The 18,348-nt window shown below is 32.0% G+C and overlaps 3 protein-coding genes and 1 non-coding gene across 4 annotated transcripts; all 4 read right to left on the bottom strand.

Moving 5' to 3' along the window:
* Window positions 1–307: 307 nt before the first annotated feature.
* On the bottom strand, window positions 308–388 carry TRNAL-CAG. The gene has a single exon. It is a non-coding gene; the product is annotated as a tRNA-Leu (tRNA).
* Window positions 389–4,261: 3,873 nt separating this feature from the next.
* Window positions 4,262–5,500, bottom strand: LOC124931159 (pyridoxal 5'-phosphate synthase-like subunit PDX1.2). Its single transcript, XM_047471557.1, has one exon. It carries the CDS (start codon window positions 5,393–5,395, stop codon window positions 4,466–4,468), a length of 930 nt encoding a protein of 309 aa, XP_047327513.1. The 5' UTR covers window positions 5,396–5,500; the 3' UTR covers window positions 4,262–4,465.
* A 3,211-nt stretch (window positions 5,501–8,711) lies between these two features.
* LOC124932926 (ATP-dependent DNA helicase DDX11) lies at window positions 8,712–13,114 on the bottom strand. The gene is made up of 9 exons (XM_047473638.1): window positions 12,910–13,114; window positions 12,220–12,837; window positions 12,046–12,134; window positions 11,415–11,774; window positions 10,656–10,919; window positions 10,358–10,588; window positions 9,573–10,281; window positions 9,292–9,494; window positions 8,712–9,082 (listed from the first exon to the last, which is right to left on the bottom strand). Exons 1-8 carry the CDS (start codon window positions 13,052–13,054, stop codon window positions 9,295–9,297), a joined length of 2,616 nt encoding a protein of 871 aa, XP_047329594.1. The 5' UTR covers window positions 13,055–13,114; the 3' UTR covers window positions 8,712–9,082; window positions 9,292–9,294.
* Window positions 13,115–16,073: 2,959 nt separating this feature from the next.
* On the bottom strand, window positions 16,074–17,327 carry LOC124932927 (glyoxylate/hydroxypyruvate/pyruvate reductase 2KGR-like). The gene is made up of 2 exons (XM_047473639.1): window positions 16,794–17,327; window positions 16,074–16,698 (listed from the first exon to the last, which is right to left on the bottom strand). Exons 1-2 carry the CDS (start codon window positions 17,217–17,219, stop codon window positions 16,177–16,179), a joined length of 948 nt encoding a protein of 315 aa, XP_047329595.1. The 5' UTR covers window positions 17,220–17,327; the 3' UTR covers window positions 16,074–16,176.
* Between the last annotated feature and the right edge of the window lie 1,021 nt (window positions 17,328–18,348).

Here is an 18,348-nt window from a genome sequence, read left to right as displayed (position 1 = left end):
AAAACACATTGGCTTTTTATCAAAGCATCATGCAGTGTCACGTGACTATTGGATGGCTTAATTAGCAGCTGTCATGCTTGCCGTGTCTCATGTGATCACTATTGTCTCTTTAACTTATGCACCAAGAAATCATTACAAGAATTAATAGGAACTTATGTTACAAAAAAAAAAAAAAGTAATACAAAAATATTTCATCAATCATGTTTGGTTCTAAATTTGTAGGTCTATATATCTACTTTCAAATATGCCCATTAAAATGCATTATTTATGTCGAGAATGAAAAATTAAAGTTAAAGAAAAAAAATTATGTCAAGAATGGGATTTGAACCCATGCCCTTTCGGACCAGTACCTGAAACTGGCGCCTTAGACCAACTCGGCCATCTTGACTTGTTGATAAATTTGAGGATTAAGATAATGTAATTCTATAGAAACTAAAATAAAAATATCATTCAAATAATTTATATTTCACAAAATAAAAGTATGATCCAAACAAATAAGTATGACATTCTCACTCAAATTTGACAAATAATTATAACAAATTAAAAAAAAAATCACCTTTTTCTTAGGGTTTTAAAGCACGTATTTATACTTCTCATTCCCTTAAAACTCTTTATTCTTTATCAACACTTTAACTGTCATTTTCCCTAAACTAACCTTAGTCTAAGTTCATTCATGCAGATAAGGTTCATAAGGGTTTCCTAAATGCTTAGGACATATAAAAAGAATAATATTTGTCCCAATTTTAGAGGGTGTCATTTTCATTAGGGTTAAAATATTTAATTATCTTTTATTATCATATCATGGTTGTCGGATCCAATTTGCCAACATTTAATATCAACCAATCTCCACGACATACATTAGTCGATGTGTTTTGCTTGGGTTGAATTGAAACTAAGAGGATGTAGATGTAGTTTATCATAAAAACCATTAAGACATCCTATCTTCTAGTTTAACTGCCTCAGCGTTCTAAGATTATTCTTTGTTTGAGGTTATAGGCGCCACATTTGATAGGTTTAGTTAGTTGTGTTTGTGTGATATTTGTTTAACCTGCGTGGTGCGAAACCCCGTGTTTTACAAAAAAAAAAACATTAGACACTGTTATTATTATTTTTAAATATTGAAAATATAGTCTACACTTCAATTTAAAACGTTCTAAGTGATAATTGTAACTGTGACATTTGCTCTCTTATATATCATTTTTCACACTTAGTCAAAACTATAAGACAATTAATATTAAATTATCATTTTTAAAAGATTAGATATAAATAAATGTTTTGGTAGGTAATATATATATATATATATATATATATATATAATATTTTGGGTTAAATTTATATATAGGGTTAATTATCACTTAATATGATTTTCTTTTCAATGTTGTTACCAATATTCGGGTAAGGATAATTTTCAAAATATTGATTTTTTTTGACTTTCTCTGTTTCTATGTTTGTTACTGAACTCAAATGAGTCCATTTTGAAGTCACTCTAAAAAAAATTATATAATTATTAGGTATTCTATATTAAATTTTTAATTTTTGTAATTTTATCAATTGTATTTGATATTATTTATAATTTTTTTTAATATATAACTCCTTATTTGTATTAATAATTATTATTTTGTTATAAAAAAAATATTTAATATTTATGAATATAATATGGTCAATAATATTTATTCCACTAATAAAAGAATTTTATTTTTTTTAAAATAATATTCAATTCAATATATTCTCCTATAGAAATAGGACATTAAAATACATTTTGATCAAAATTGTAAGGACAAAACCTCTCTAGGCCAACCCTATGAGCTCAAATATTATTTAATTCTTCGTACCTAATATTCTTCTCATTTAAAAAACCCAACAATATCTTATTATTACATAAAGAATAAATTTAAAAAGATAAAGAAGATTGGACATATCAAACAATTAAATCTAGACTAAATTGTAAAAAAAAAAATGAAAAAAAAGATAAAAAGAAGAAAAGAAGAGTTAGGATTAAATATTTTTATTTATAAATTATGTCTAGTTATATATTAAATAGAAGCCGGCGGCCGGGCTAAGTTCGGCCCACTTTTTTTTTGTCGTAGAATCGTAAAAAAATAACTGTAAAATCGAAAACCGAACCGATAGTTTACCGGTTTATTAGTTAATCGGTTCTGTTTTCGATTAACCTATATTATTAGGATTTAACCGCTAATAATTTAATTATATACAAATTATATTTTATAATTTATATTATTTATTTTTATAAATATTAGATATATTATAAATAATATTTAATAATATATATATTAATTATTTTAAATTTTAAAATATAATTTGTATATAATTATTTTAAAAATAAATCTAATTTATATAATTATTAATTTAAAAATGGAGACTTTTAAAATATATTATATTTTTATAATAATACAATATATTATAATATATTTTTAAATATATCTATAAAATATTATTATAATATATTATATTATATCAATAATATAATATAACATTCAATAGGTTATTGGCTTTCAATAACTAATAAATGTTTTTTTAGTAAAATTAAAATATATATACCCGAATCTAGGAGGGCATAAAAGTAAATTAGCAAATACACCAGTGGAGAGCAAGTTTAGGAGCGAAGTCCCTGCTGCCGCCTTGAGATTAAAAGGCAAACCCCATTCTCTCTTTTTCTTCATTCAGATTAGGGCCATCAAAATTCCAACTTTCTTTTCGCCTTCACAGCGAACCCTAATCAAGAATCAACAACCATGTCGAAGCAAGGTAATTCTTCTTCCATATCTTCTTTCTCGATTTCACCATGGACCAAACCGACATAGATTTCTCATCGCAGGTGGAAAAGCAAAGCCTTTGAAGCAACCCAAGGTTGATAAGAAGGAATACGACGAGGTATGTTTGTTGTCTTTAATATATATTGGATTCTAGCATGTGGGTTTCTCTTATCTTGATCCCTAATCACATCCTTCATGAATAGATCTTGTTTTAGGGTTATAGTTATAGATATAGATCCTAGTTTGTATCTCATGTTTGGATATGCATAGAGGTTCTTTGATGTTAAATCAATCACATACATCCAAGAAAGAAAGACTTTTTAATCGTTCAAGTTTTTCTTTAAGATTCCAAAACCCTAATTTTGTATTTGATCATTGGATACCCATATTTTGTTACAGGATGATTTGGCTCACATCCAGAAGAAGAAAGATGAGGAGAAGGTGGGTATTGTTTTTGGGGGTGATTACATATTTGATTTTGAAAAGAAAGAGTATTATGAGTCTTAGTTTGTGTTGAACTATTTTCTTGCAGGCACTGAAGGAGCTTAAAGCTAAGGCTCAACAAAAGGGTTCATTTGGAGGTGCTGGGCTCAAGAAGAGTGGCAAAAAATGAGTGTCTCTTCAGTTTCATATATGCTATGATGATTTCATGTCTCATTGCTTGCTTGTTTTGATGATGCTATTATATATAAAACTTGGTTGTGCTATTTCTTAATAATGAAATGAAAACTGTTTAAGGTTTGTGTTGTGTGCAGAGATTGACACTTTGTTTTAACAATTCTAAATTTCTCTTTAAGTTTGTTTGTTCTTTCATCTATTTTTGTTATCTGCAACCATTTTGGTTCCATTATCATCTCATCTTGAAATAACTTCTTTGAATGGAGCTCTATCAAATTTAACCAGGATTAATAGAATGACAGTGCACAAATCAAATTCTAACAGGTCATACAATACCTGTCTTCAGAATTTGTCATTTTAAACTAAGTTTTTGTTTTGCTTAAAGCAATTTGTTTTTGTTTTCAGAATGTCTTTTTAAACTTTTTTTTTTAAGTTCTGTAACTGTTGAACATAACTAGCAAACAGGAGGAAAAGAGATATAACAGAGTGGGTATCAACCACAATATTGCTATTTTTATATATGAATCTAGTATGGGTATAAACCATTTACTCCCTATCTTAGATCTTGAACCTAGGTTTGCATTACCCATATTGGGTATCATGTTTTCATCTATACATAGTATTTGATACTATTTTTTATTTGGAGTGTGATTAATTCTCACGGGTTAAGTATATAACACATATTTGATACTATTTTTTATTTGGAGTGTGATTAATTCTCACGGGTTAAGTATATAACACATCTAACCAGATGTAGAAGTTGTCACCTTATCTCAGAAAGATTTTTACTGATGAACCGAAAAATGTAAAGTATCTATTCATACCCTACCCGAATAGAACTTGGGTCATAAAGAATATTTCTTAGAGTGATTTGTTTCTTCAAATTGGTTTCATATTTTGGAATGGTTAAATCAAAATCTGATCCAAATACACACTCACATCACATACACATGATTAAGAAAGAACACTCAATTCAAGCAAAAATCCAAAAATAAAAATCCAAAAAATCTCTCAATCTGAACATAAAGATGTGACATTTATAAATGTTAACATTATTATTTGGTGTTTCTCAATCAATCAGCATAGTGTTGTTCTTGTTGTTGTACTCTGTTCTCATTGATGGTGAGATCCGCCATTACATCTTCCAAACCAGAGCTCATCTTGGCCAACACATTCGAATCATTATAATTCCTTACAGCTTGAACAATCGCCCGAACACGTCTATACGGATCTGAACAATCAAAAGTCTCCCTCCCCACAAATACCCCATCACAACCCAATTGCATCATCATAGCAGCATCAGCCGGCGTAACAATCCCACCGGCGGCGAAATGAACAACCGGTAATCGACCCAATTGTTTTGTCTGAGCAACCATGTCGTAAGGAGCTGCGATCTCTTTCGAGAATGAAAAAACCTCGTCTTCGTCTAGATTAGTTAGAACCCTGATATCTCCCATCACTTTCCTCACGTTTCGAACTGTCTCCACGATGTTTCCGGTGAGGTTTAAATCGCCTTGGATCCTTATCATTGCTGCGCCTTCTCTCACTCTTCTTAGAGCCTCGCCGAAATCGCGGCAACCGCAGACGAATGGGACGCCGAAATTGTGTTTGTTGATGAAATTGTCCTCGTCTGCGAATGCGAGAATCTCGTTCTCGTCGATGTAATCGACACCCACAGCTTCCAAGATCTGAGCTTCGACGAAATGGCCGACTCTGCAATTGGACATGATTGGGATTGAGACCGATCGCTTGATCTCCTTGATGAGAGTTGGATCGGGCATTCTAGATATACCTCCTCCTGTACTAGGATCGGAGACGACGATGCAACAAGATCCGGCTGATTCGGCGATCTTGGCTTGTTCTGGGTCGGTGACTTCGACAATTACGCCTCCGCGGAGCATCTGGGCCAGACCCACTTTAATTGGGAATGGATTGTTCTTGGCGTCGGTGAGGGTGGTGCCGCTGTAGAGAGTCACGGTGCTGTCTTCCGCCGCCATCGCCATTGCTCAAAGAGAAAAGGGTAATCGATGATCACAGAGATAGAGAGAGAGAAAGAAACAGAGGATGTGGGAAGTAAGTAGCTTCGTGCAGGGATTGATGGGATCATAGGAAGAAGATTTTAGTAATAATAATAAGGTTATCAAAATATATGCAATTTCAAATATCACAAATTTTAAATTATGTAATTTAATTAACATTTTTTTAATGGACATATCTTATTGATCAAATTATTATTGTCACAATTTTCATCTAGTTATTTTAAATAATATCTATTTTTTTTCTCTATTATCACACAAAAAATTGACTTCAAAGAATATTAAAAATTCAATCAAACATCTATGTCTTAACATGAAAAGTTTCAATAGTTGAGAGAACCTAATGATCGACTTTTTACTCTCATTCATCGTTGTACTTGTTTCGCTATTCATAAAAAAAAAAATAACAAATTTAATAAGAATACATTCATTTAACTTTTTTCTCATTAGCTCACCGATCTCTTTAACTTCGACATTTTACCCTTATTTCTCGGTCAACTAACAATATAATTTCTTATCTAATAGACATCTCATATTATTAATCTCGTGACTCACTTTTGCAATCAATCATCTCGATAATTCAACGTCTTTTGTCATCACTTTTGGCAAGCCAACCATCTCATCATATCATCAACTTTTTTACCTTCACTTCCGTGACCTCATTTAGAGTATTTTTTTTTACCTCAAACAACTCATATCATCACCGCTACCTCTTCACTCTCACTTCGGCAAACCAATCACTAATTCAATCGACCTTTTATCTCGTGACATAACTTTCATATTTCTGTCAACCAACCATCTCATTCACACATTTATTTTTCCAATGGACAACACTCATTACTAATATTATGACTTCACACAACACGTCTTTCATCTCGTGCCAAACCAACCACCAAAATCTCAATTGACCAATCCATCTCGTGATTTCACACTTTCAAACGTCTCTTATCCCTCAACAAACTAACCACCAATATCAATCGATCTTTAATATCATGATCTAACACTTCGGTCAATCAGCATCTCATTCACATATATTTTTAACCACCTATCAAAATCGACATCTAATCTCGTGACCTTATGATCCTTTGTTAACGATCTTTTATCCCTTAACAAATCAATCACAAATATCAATCTTACCGACATCTTATTTCTTGACAAACTAATTATCAATCTCAATCACATTTTCACACGCCTCTTATCCCTCGATAAACCAACCACCAATCTCAATCACACTTTCACTTGTTTTTTATCCATTGACAAACCAACCAAAATCTCGATTACACTTTCATACGTCTCTTATCCATCGACAAATCAATCTTTAATCTCAATCAATCTCTAATTTCATGATATCACGATCTTTTATTACCGGTCTCTTATCCCTCAACAAATCACATCCAATCACACTTTTACATATCTTGTAAGCACTAAAAATTTACATACCAAATTTATAAATTTAAAATAATTATTTTGATTTATTTTCAAATAAATAAAATTAAATAATTAACCCCAAGGCAAAAAATATAATTAAACAATTAATTAGTTTAATTATTGCGATAATTAAAACGTAATTAATTAAGTATAATAACACAATAATGTAAATAAAATTATTTGGGATAAATGTTTTACTCATTTTTATCTCAAAATAAATTTAGAAAAATTAAAGGGATTAAAATAAATAATTTATGATGAAATTTGGTGTCAATTTTATCTCCAAAAATTATTTATTTAACCCAATAATATAAAAAAAGCAAAAAAAAAAAATTTAACAAAATAAATGTCATATTTATTTTAATATTTGGTGTATTTTAAAAGATTAAAAATAAAGGCAAAAGGGTGAACCAAAAATTAATTTCAAATAAACCCTCAAAGTCTTAAATAAAAATAAAAATATGTAATTGAGTGTAACCGAAATTCGGGAGAGCAGCTACAGCCGAAACTGCAACCATCGGATGGGCTGAATTTTCATCCAACGCTCAGGAAGTGCTTGCATCTCCCGCTGCAGCCGAAGGAACGCGCATCCACAAAGTAGGCGATCAACTAACGCCCCTTTAGCTGAAATGTGACGGAATGCATGAGACGCATCGGAACCTAGACGGAACGCGGACGGAAGGCTCTACGTCCGTGTTTACACTCAAAATGACATTGTTTTACGTCTAATTCGTCATCTTCCTCACGATCGCCGGAGGGATAAGAACAAGTCCCATCTTTGATTTCTCAAAGATGGAACTCCGCCGATAGTCGATCACCTTACCACAGTGATCATTTCTCCTATAATCTTAGATCGAGTTTTGGCCTAAACGAGCAACTGGGATGAAGAACACCCAAAATATCACAAATGAACTACACTTAACAAATATAAAAATGCTGAAAATTCAAGTTTTATTTGAACACTTAGTCAAAAATGTCCTGAACATGAACAAAATGTTACACCTATATAACTACAAATTCACGTCGGTGCAATTCTATACCTATATAACTGCAAATCCATTTTTAAACTTATATAATTTGAGAAATATATCTGGAAATTGAACAAATTAACTTTTGCAAGTAATTACCAATACAAAACTTAACTCATATTCAATTTAAGAGAAAACATAGTTAACATATAATTACCAAAAGAAAACCTAACTTTTAAATGTGTGACTATGTGTAGAAATAAGGATCAGAATACCAAACATTTTGTAAATAGATCAGGATACAGATCTAGAAAAGAAACATAAATAAAAAATGTTTTCAAATGATGCATTTAAGTTCGATAAACCTAACTAAAGGCAGATCATGTTCGGGAATCAAAATAGACATAGGGTATTATGGTACCTTTTTTTAGTGTTTTCGACATATATGGATGCAATTACAGGAATCTCCTGAAAAGAAACGAAGAGACATAAGGTTAGTGCGGGTTAATAAAACAACAAACATAGTCATTGAAGGTTTACTATTTTCGAACTTGAAATCTAAAGAATAGACGTGAAAGCGGAAGAAATCGTCGAAGTCGCCGAAGATTGAAATACCGAAGGAAGAAAGTGAGGAGGGGAGACTAAACCAATATAGAATAAAGCCTAAAGAATGAAATTAAAAAATAAAAGAATATTTTGAATATTTTGTGCAACAACAAAATTCCTTCAATTTTAGGTGGATATATTTTATTGAGATTATTATTGTCACACTTTTCATTTACTCACTCAAAACAATAATATACTTCAATCAAAACCCAGTAACATTCTTAAATTCTCATAACAATGTACTATGTTTTCATAATTCTATACAAATGTTTCAATAAACATATAAAGAGCAAACAATGTTGCACTTGTACACTATCAAAGAAAAAGTAAACAACAGAGTTCACTTATCTAAGGAAAAGAAGAAGGCTGAGGAAGAGGAGACATAAACTCAAAATATACATCCATGAAAAAACTTCTCACCATTTCAAGATAAAACGGGCAAGTAAGCTTTGAAAAGAAGTAACCAACTTCTTCAATGTCCATAACATCATCATTCAAATCAAAATCCATCATCATCTTCTCCATTTCCTTCATCTTCTTCCTCAACTCATCAATCTCCATTCTTCCTTCATCCCTTGATCTTCCCATCCCCTCCAAACAAAAATGTTGGATTTGGTAATTCTCTGCAAGCACTATTTATCTTCTAGTTTGCCTTTTGAGAATAGAGACAAAAGACAATCAATATTCAGATAGTCAAAAGCCTTTTAATTTGGTGGTGAGTGAGGGCAGGTAAAAGGAATGAATGAAAAGTCAAAAAAGAAGAAGCAAAAGCTAGTGTGTTTGGTGTAGAGATTTATTACCAATGACAGAAGATCAAATAGCCACCTCAACTTTAATCCAATGATAGAATAAGTTACTAACCTTTCATTGCTTTGCTTGGCTTTTGTTTAGCTTAAAGAACTGGTGGAGAAGTCTATGAACTTCTCCATACTTATCTGTCGCAGAAAGACGGTTTCTTATCCAATGTGGAAGCTTGTTTGTTGAACGTGAAGAACCCGGAGCAGCATAACGCGAATCCACCAGTAAAATAGCCGCGTAATCGTTTATATGACGTATCGCTCTCCCTGCATAAAAATAAACTGTTAAATTTGTTTTCTTTCAAAATTTGAATGTTTTTTTAAACTTCAAAGTTCAAACATTACCAATAGATTGATTTACAGCCTTCATGCAAAGATTCTCGTAATACTCTTTTCCCCTTCGTCCACAACATCTTAACACATTCATCCCGGTTTTCAAATCATCGCGAACAAGACCGTCGATATGCTTAATCCTTTCGATCAACTCGATATCAGACGGACTAGGATAAGGAAGTCCAACCATGATTATACAACGACCCATTCCGTCGCTAAAGTTAATTCCTTCCGAAACTTTACCACCCACTACAGCTAGAAGAATCGAACCATGCTCGTTTATAATTGCATTCTTGTATTCATTCAAAATGACGTCAACGTCCTTGTTCCCTCTAGGTTCCCTAAATAGACGTTTTCTCTTTGAAATTCTCGAAATGATCCCGTTTGATTTCCATGCATCATGAACTTGAGTCTCGTAGTCAAATGAAGAGAAGAACACAACTATTCCCTCGGGAATGACTGTTACTAAATTGCAGATCAAAAGTCCTAGCTCCTCGATCATAGTTGGTGAACTTCTTGAGCCGAAGCTGAAATCGAAAGATTGACCTGTTGGACCATTGGAAACCACGAGAGGTAAAATTCTGTCGGGTGAAACTATATGATTGCATGAAAAGAAATGTAGTTGATCTGGTTTTAACGATGGAAATAATCGTTCTCGAGTTTCTTCTATTGGCTGTAAAGTTCCTCCAGCTAGAATCACTGCCCGCACTTCATTTGTAACCTTTTAAGACAAAACCAATTTTTTTTAAGAAAACTTTATGAACACTACAATATTGAAGAAAGAATTTGAAGCAAACCTCGGAAAATATCTTTTCTCCTGAAAGCATCACATATTTGAGATATTCACCTCCTTGATTTGTCTTTGAAATGATTATCCTACCATCTCCATCTCGGTTATTCAATGCCATCAGAATATTAGCCAATGCTTGAAAACTAGATACGCTGCTTCCTTCTTCGATGCTATTTTCTGCATTTGAGGGTGCTGATTCCTTGTTCAAACTACTTGTTCTATCTCCATATCCACTTGCCTGAGAATGTTTACAGTTTGAGAAATTACCTGGCCTCGAAAAAAGAAAAAAGAAAACTTTCATTTACCTTGTGAATGATGTTGCTTTCTTTAATATATCTTAATAACTTGATCAAGTTTATATTGTCAATGTTGAGTGAAAATAAGAACTCATTGATAGCCATGGATGAATCAGAGGTTTCAGTTGCGTTTGTAGGATTTTCAATGTGTAGAATACGAGTAAACGCCCTTGTGATGACCATGAGTGTTTGTATGTATCTGCGGTTCCCAGGTCCTAAAACATTTCGAAATCGGCCAAAATAACTCTCCAATAGGGAATGCACATGATCCAACTGAAGAGAAGGTATCAAAAGCTATTAGAATCTTATTTTTAGGACAATCATAACAATACATTACTATGAAATGGTCCAAGAAAGATTCAAAGTGCATTATTTAGGATTTCAAAGTTCAGAGTAGAGTGTGAAAGCAGAGTCCAACCAACTTCACCAATTGAATGGTGTGCATAAAATGGAGATTGGATCCTGATCAGATGTTAACCACGATACATGTAGCTGGTTAGACTAGATTTGGTACTTTAGTTTTAACAGATGAAATTATGATAGATAATTCTGTTTTTGAGAATGAGAACTGAGCATATTCAACATCAAATTTAAAATTATTCAAATCATTTTAAAGTATTAATACAAAGATTTCCCTTTTCGCAATAGAAAGGATTTCAAAGTTATCCAAGTATAGGATAGAATAGAATATGAATGATGATGCACAAAGAGGTAAACAAACTATTGTTCCAAATAATTAGCCATCATGAAACATATTTATCATCATACCTGTGACAAAGTGATCCTTGAGTCATACATGCTGATTAGACTGTCAGCTAGATTATGAGCCTCGTCTATTATAACAATGTTATTCTTTAGCTTTAGACCGAGTGATTCCCGCGATGCTCTAGAAAGAAGTGACTGATAGGGAAGGATAACAAGATCTGCAGCCGGAATCATACTTCTCGAGCCATAATATGGACAAGTTCCCAATCTTTTTCCAAGATGAACAAGATCTTCAATATCTAGAACACCTTCTTCATATATTTCATTCCTAAATTGCTTTTGTACCTTATGCTTCTTAAGCATTGGACAACCTCCACAAGAAGAAGCCTTAGTTCGACGTGTTCTTCCTCCACCGTTTGTGATCTGCAAAATCAACATATTAAAACACTTCTTCTGTTAGGTATCTCGTCTGAAATGTGAATCCAGGTTGAGAAACAGTTACTTCTTCAGAAATTTATTGGTGTTTTCTCGTTGAACAAAGAATGCTTCCAAAATGGTTAACCACACATCAATTTGAGACAACAATAGAAAAGCTCTCAAAATTGATTTGAAGCCCAAAGCAAACTTAAACTAGTTGCTTTAACAATTTGATTCTCTGTTAAAAGAGTGATAAAACAGATAGACAGATAGATACCTTCTTTTTGGAAATGTTATCTTTCTTATGCTTTTGCAGCTCCAAGCAACGATCATTGATTCGACTAGGGTTTCCAAGTTTCAGAACCTCTGGACATAAAGTTTATAAGAATCAGCAATAACATATCTATCTATATAAGCCATAGAACATTCGATTTTACGTGTGCTTTCTTACCTTCGTTAATGCAAGAATTCTTTCTTGAGCTCAAACATACAACTCTAACTTCTACAGGGAAAACAGTCCTTCTCAATTCCTTAACAAACTGAGAAAGCTGCGAATGTGTTCGGCTACAAAAGTATATTTTCAATCGTGCCTCCTCTTCTTCTTCTCCATAATCAAATCCATTCTCCTTCGATTCTTCCTCATCGCTGGATGAACTAAATGAAACTTCACCAGATTTCCTCTTGGATTGACCGCTTCCAGACTCAAGTTCATCGTCAGACTCATATTCCACAACTAAAAACTCGTTGTCATTTAATCCCTCAGCATTTCCTTCCTTCTCCTTAAGGATATCATCATCTTTCTCACTTGAATTGAGCAAATCTCTCCGTGGTCCTATCGCAGTAGTTTTATTCTTCTTCTTGTTGTTGTTGTTGTTATAGTTTATCTTTTTATGTTCGTCTTCTTTATCATCTTTGTTTATTTCAAAATTTCTTAACCAATCTGGTTCGTCATCTGAACCAGAGTGGCGATGATCGACGCAAACAGCAGCTTTTTCAGTATATTGCTTTTGCTTCTGATCAACTAGCCATTGCAAGGAACTACAAATAATGCTAAGAGTTTTGCCAGTGCCTGATGAAAGTAAGGAAGGAATAATTTCAAATTGGGAAGAGCGAAGAAGAGGGAGATGAGTTAAGTAATTACCGGTGGGGCTCTCGAGCATGGCGATTCCTCCTCTATCGAGTGACTGGTAAAGCGCATTCATGAAATCGATCTGAATAGAATAGGGCTTGAATGGAAATGCTGGGAATTTTTTCTTCCATTCTTCTTCTGAATGTAATTCACCCATACTTTCTTTCTTTCTTTCTACCCTTTACCCGATGAGTGTTCCTTTGCACTGTACAATGGAGATAGAGGGTTTATAGAAGGGGAGAGGGAAAACTCAAACGAATCATCCAATTTATACAAATATTTGTGTTTATTATTATTATGTTTTATAAAATAAATAAAAATCACCTTTAAAAAAAAGTTGAAATAAACAATACTCACCTCTTTTATATCGTTTTCAACGTCTTCATTATCCTCTTCGTCGACAACATCGTCATCGTTTTCAACGTCTTCATTATCCTCTTCGTCGACAACATCTATGGTATGAAAATGATGATGCTTTAATGATTGGACATCATAGTAATCGTCTTCTTTCTCTTATTCATCATTGTTTTTGCCTCTTATTTCTCGGAAAACTAACCACAAAAATCACACACCTCTTATCTTTCAGTAAATCCTCTCTTCTAGCCTAGCGGCAATAAGATGTGAATACTGACTCTAAGTTTCTGGGTTTGAGCCCGTCAAGTGACAAGTTCTGCGTCTAGTTAAATGGTTAAGTGTGTTTATGGGCTACATACTTAATCCGTTATTACATTTTTTTATCAATATCAATTAACCTCTAATTTCGTGACCTCACGATCCTTTGTTATCTATATTTTATCACTCGACAAAACACATCCCAATCATCTTTCACATGTCTCTTATCACTAGGAAAATAATCCACCAATTTTAATCGATATTTAACATCGTGACCTCACACTTTGGTTAATCAAATATTTAATTCATATTTTTTAACCATTCTTATTTGTTACCGGCTAATATCAATCAACAAACCACATCTCAATCACACTTGGTTAATTGGTGTACTTATTTTTGTTAGGTTGCAAGTTCAAAACATACCTATAGCATTTTTAATTTTATTTTTAACCGTTTCGAGTTTATGGACGGGTCAATCTACGATTCAACCAAAGTATCAATTTACTTAGTGGCGACCCAGGGAATTTGGTTGCCCTAGTCCATGTAGAAAAACGTGAAAAAAAAAATTGACTATCCTAATTTCAGTTAAAAAAATGTTTTTTTTTTAATTTGAACTTGTAACAAAATAAAAATATTTATTTTTCAACGTAAACCAATACACTACAGATTTTTATGTATAAAAAATTAATAAATTTAACTAAAACTCTTATATATTTTAATTAAATGGGTTGCCCTAGCGTGTGAGCTTGTTGGGCTTATCCTATGGTCGATCCTGCATTTACTCTCACATATATATCCAAATTAACCATAGTTAATGGTATTCATCGGTTTGGTTTCGGGTTATTCGAGTTTTTGGTTTGGGTACTTCAAATTTTTTTATTTTTTTAAGCAAATTTGAAAACCGAACTGATTTGAATAAATTCGAATTTGGTTTATTCGAATTCAATGAATTCAAATTCGGTCGGATGTTTGGTTTAGACACATATATTGAACATCGTATACTCATAAGATAAAATAAATTTCTTAAAAGAGTTAACAAAATAAATAAATTGTGAAAGAAATCTCATTTATTTAAATAATAAAAAAGTATAAATCACGCAAACTAAGTTAAATGACTCACTTTCAATATTCGACAATTAAACGGCGAAAGTAAAAACAATGTTGATGACGATAATATATAGCGGTGAAGAGGTGCAAATAACAATGATGATATTACTAGTGAAACAACTAGATATGTAAAGAATTTAAATATTCTTAAAGTTAGAGATGATGTGAGCAACTAAAATAAGCATAAAAGCCAAGAAGATAGACAACTAAAAAAGGGAAAATGAATTAGGGATTATGGATTTATTGAATTATTGAGTTGGATATTAGGGATCTAAGAAGCCCATAGTAATTTAAAATATAATATATAATAAAAAATAAATAATAAAAATTGAATTCGGTTTTCAATTTAGTTTCGAGTTAAAACCTAAACTCGAAAACCAAACAAAAAAACTGTATTTGAATTTGAATTGGTTTAGATTCAATTCAAAAATGTAATTCGAATTCGATTTATTTGAATTCGATCGGATATTTAGTTCCGACCAAATATTGAACACCCTCAACCACATTTATCACCCAACGAACCAAACAAATTAAAATCAAACTATATAAAATATTTACAATTGATTGGATATGCAATGATCTAACCATTTTTTTTTAATATTTTAAATTAATTAAATAAAAATATTAATATAATAATATTAATTTCAAATAATTTTTTTATTAAATACATATATAAAATAAAATTGTATATTAATAAATTTTCTTAAAAATCACAATATTAATTAATTAATATTAGTACAGTAAATTGAATTGATTTCTATTATTTTTAATAAGTTTAATTTATTAGTTTATATAGTTGGAGAATTCGTTTTGAAATTAAAAATAAATAAATTATATATAATTATATATTTATTTATTTATTCTCTAATAATTATATTATTTAATTTATTAATAAAAATACTAAAATACTTTTTTATTTTATAAATATATATTAATACATTTTAAATATAAAAAAATACATTTTCTTAAAATCTAACACCAATCATTTTTTTTTATAAATTTATTTAAATAAACTTATACCCAATAAATCTTTTAATTATTTATTTTTATTTTAAAAAAAATTCATATATATTAAAAATGATAAAAATAGTTTAAACATACCGATAAAAATTACATGAAAATAAAAATTGAATTATCAAGTTTAGTACTTGGGAAAAAGATTAATTCTCCGAAGGATTCTCTTATTTTCGTTGAAGAGTTATGATTGAAAATCTATACTTTTAGATAATCAATTTAAAAAAGATAATGAGATAGTTTTGATAATTTGAATGCTACAAAATAATTGTTGGGATTAAAGAAAAGGTCTTTAAAATGGGAGGATCCTTAGACTCAACACAAACAAAATCTAGCTGATGCATTTCTTCTTCAAAGAAAAGATTGAAGCAATCCAAGTTTTTGGTACCACCATCTGTTACACAAAAAGGCAAAGGAGAAATAGAAGAAGGCAGATCTCTTGCAATAATTTGGAATCCAATTCATTCATTAAAGATACAGTTTTAGTTCATCAATGATCCAATCAAATAATCAAATGATCAAAGCAAATGGCTACTCACAATTAGATCAAACTACAGGAGTCAACAATGGTTTGTTCAGAAAATGAGCTTCCAAGTTTCCAATCACAAGATCAGCCATGGCTTTGCGAGTTTCATTAGTTCCACTACCCACATGAGGAGCTAGAACAACGTTTTCCAATTCAAACAGCTGCTCCGGCACTCCAGGTTCGTTTTCAAACACGTCCAGCCCTGCTCCGCCCAATCTACCTTCCACCAATGCAGACACCAGCTCCGCCTCATCTATGTGCGGTCCTCGCCCAATGTTTATAACCACTCCCTCCGCCCCCAATGCATCGATTACTTCGCGGTTGATTATATGTCGAGTCTCTTCTGTTAAGGCGCAGGCCACCACCAGAATCTCACAATTCGAAGCCAGATCAACGACGGTTGGGTAGTATTTGTAGGACTTCGAGGTTGCTTTTGGTGATCTTGAGTAATAGCTGATCGGACAATCGAATGCTTCGGCTCTCTTAGCTATCGCCAATCCAATTCTCCCCAGTCCGATAATCCCGACTGATTTTCCACTGAACTGTATGTATGTACCAAGTCATGATCAAATTCAAATTCAAAGTCATAAAGGAGTCGAATTATGAAACAGTTATCACAGACTCACAATAATCGAACCTTTGAGGTTAATTTGAAGTCTCCTTTCTTCTTCCATAATCCACCCCTTACATACCGATCGGATTCGCAGAGTCGTCTCAGCGTTGCGATCATCAGGCCTATAGCGAGGTCGGCGACGTCTTCAGTGAGAACGTCCGGCGTGTTTGTAACCCTAATTCTTTTATCCTTGCACTTAGGCAAATCGACTTTGTCCAGGCCGACGCTGAAGCTAGATACGATCTCCAGGGAAGGTAGAGCGTCGATGAGATTGGCGTTTGCTCCGATGGAGGCGTTTCCGACGACGGCGCGGATTGTGGCAGAGTGTTCCTTGAGGAAAGTCTGCTCCTGAGGAAAGTGCCAGAAGCGGAAGAGCTTGAATCGCTTGTCGAGTTCTTGTTCCAAGTAGGTGTTCATTGGACAAGTCATGAGTACTCCGATAGACTCCATTGATTCCGGCGAGGTGAATGGTTTCGTCTCTGATTATTGGAGAACTTTGGAGACTTTATCTAATTTTTGGTGGCTAAAAAGAAATTGAGGATTTGATTCCCATTCATGCCCTACTATTATAAATAAATAATAATATGAGAAATAATTTGTACAACGATAAACAAATAAAAAAAATTATAAATAAAAACAATTACACGAATCTAGTGACTTGCTTAAGTAAAACAAAAAATTTGAAAAAATGGGTATGTTCGGTAGATTTTTATAACGAACATGACTATTTTGTCCATAACATGGCTATGTTTGTTCGAAATTTTTTGTCTCGATCATGACTATTTTTTTAAAATTTATTATTTTTTTTTGTATAATTTTTTTTTTTCAATTTCTCTCATGTATGATTGAAAAGTCACTTAAGATTTATAATCTTATTTTCGTTCACAATTTTGTTGTCGTGATAAGGTTATAATAATATTTCGAGGTGGAATTTGGATATTTTTATGAGATTGAGACTCAATTTTAAATTGTATGAAATGAGCAGGATTTATCACAATATTTTCCTATATTAAATTGATAAATATAATATTTTTTTTCTTATTTAATTTACTAAGTAAAAATAAATAGCATTTTTTCTCTTTTTGATTTTTTTCAACTATTTTTTTGGTATCAAACATTTTAAAGTAATTTAAAATTTGTATATTATTAAAAAAATTGTATTTCTTTTTTTAAACGAAGGAGGTTAGAATGACCTTCATAGTCATGACATCCACTTCAACTTAAGGTGTTTTAAGTGAGTGATATTTAGTACTTTAAAAATTATTATTGTCACTAGCATGTATCCCGTGCATTTGCACGAGTAATAATATAAAAAATCGTGAAAAATATATTACGGTAAAAATGTTTATGGGCGGTCAACCCACAATCCGACTCAAATATCTATTTACTCTCACATATATTCAAATTAACCACAGCTCTCGACCCGGCAATCCAGACACTTTAAAAATTAAGCATCATTATATATATAGATTAGTTAGTTAAAAAGTTGAACTTATATTGTTAAAATGTCCCGCGTTTATCAAATTTGGTGTTGAATTTAAAATATAAATTGTTATTAGCCTAGTTGGTTAAAATTTTG

This window comes from Impatiens glandulifera, chromosome 3 (assembly GCF_907164915.1).
Source record: "Impatiens glandulifera chromosome 3, dImpGla2.1, whole genome shotgun sequence".
NCBI lineage: Eukaryota > Viridiplantae > Streptophyta > Magnoliopsida > Ericales > Balsaminaceae > Impatiens > Impatiens glandulifera.
This window is presented reverse-complemented; position numbering and strand designations above follow the sequence as displayed.

What these genes read in the sequence shown, in the direction of transcription:
- LOC124931159 (XM_047471557.1), bottom strand. Translation starts at nt 5,395, where the DNA reads ATGGCGATGGCGGCGGAAGACAGCACCGTGACTCTCTACAGCGGCACC.
- LOC124932926 (XM_047473638.1), bottom strand. Translation starts at nt 13,054, where the DNA reads ATGGGTGAATTACATTCAGAAGAAGAATGGAAGAAAAAATTCCCAGCA. An exon ending in CATGCTCGAGAGCCCCACCG is followed by an intron (nt 12,838 to 12,909) that starts GTAATTACTTAA and finishes TACTTTCATCAG; the next exon opens with GCACTGGCAAAACTCTTAGC. An exon ending in GGCTGTAAATCAATCTATTG is followed by an intron (nt 9,495 to 9,572) that starts GTAATGTTTGAA and finishes ATTTTTATGCAG; the next exon opens with GGAGAGCGATACGTCATATA.
- LOC124932927 (XM_047473639.1), bottom strand. Translation starts at nt 17,219, where the DNA reads ATGGAGTCTATCGGAGTACTCATGACTTGTCCAATGAACACCTACTTG. An exon ending in ACTTCAAATTAACCTCAAAG is followed by an intron (nt 16,699 to 16,793) that starts GTTCGATTATTG and finishes ACATACATACAG; the next exon opens with TTCAGTGGAAAATCAGTCGG.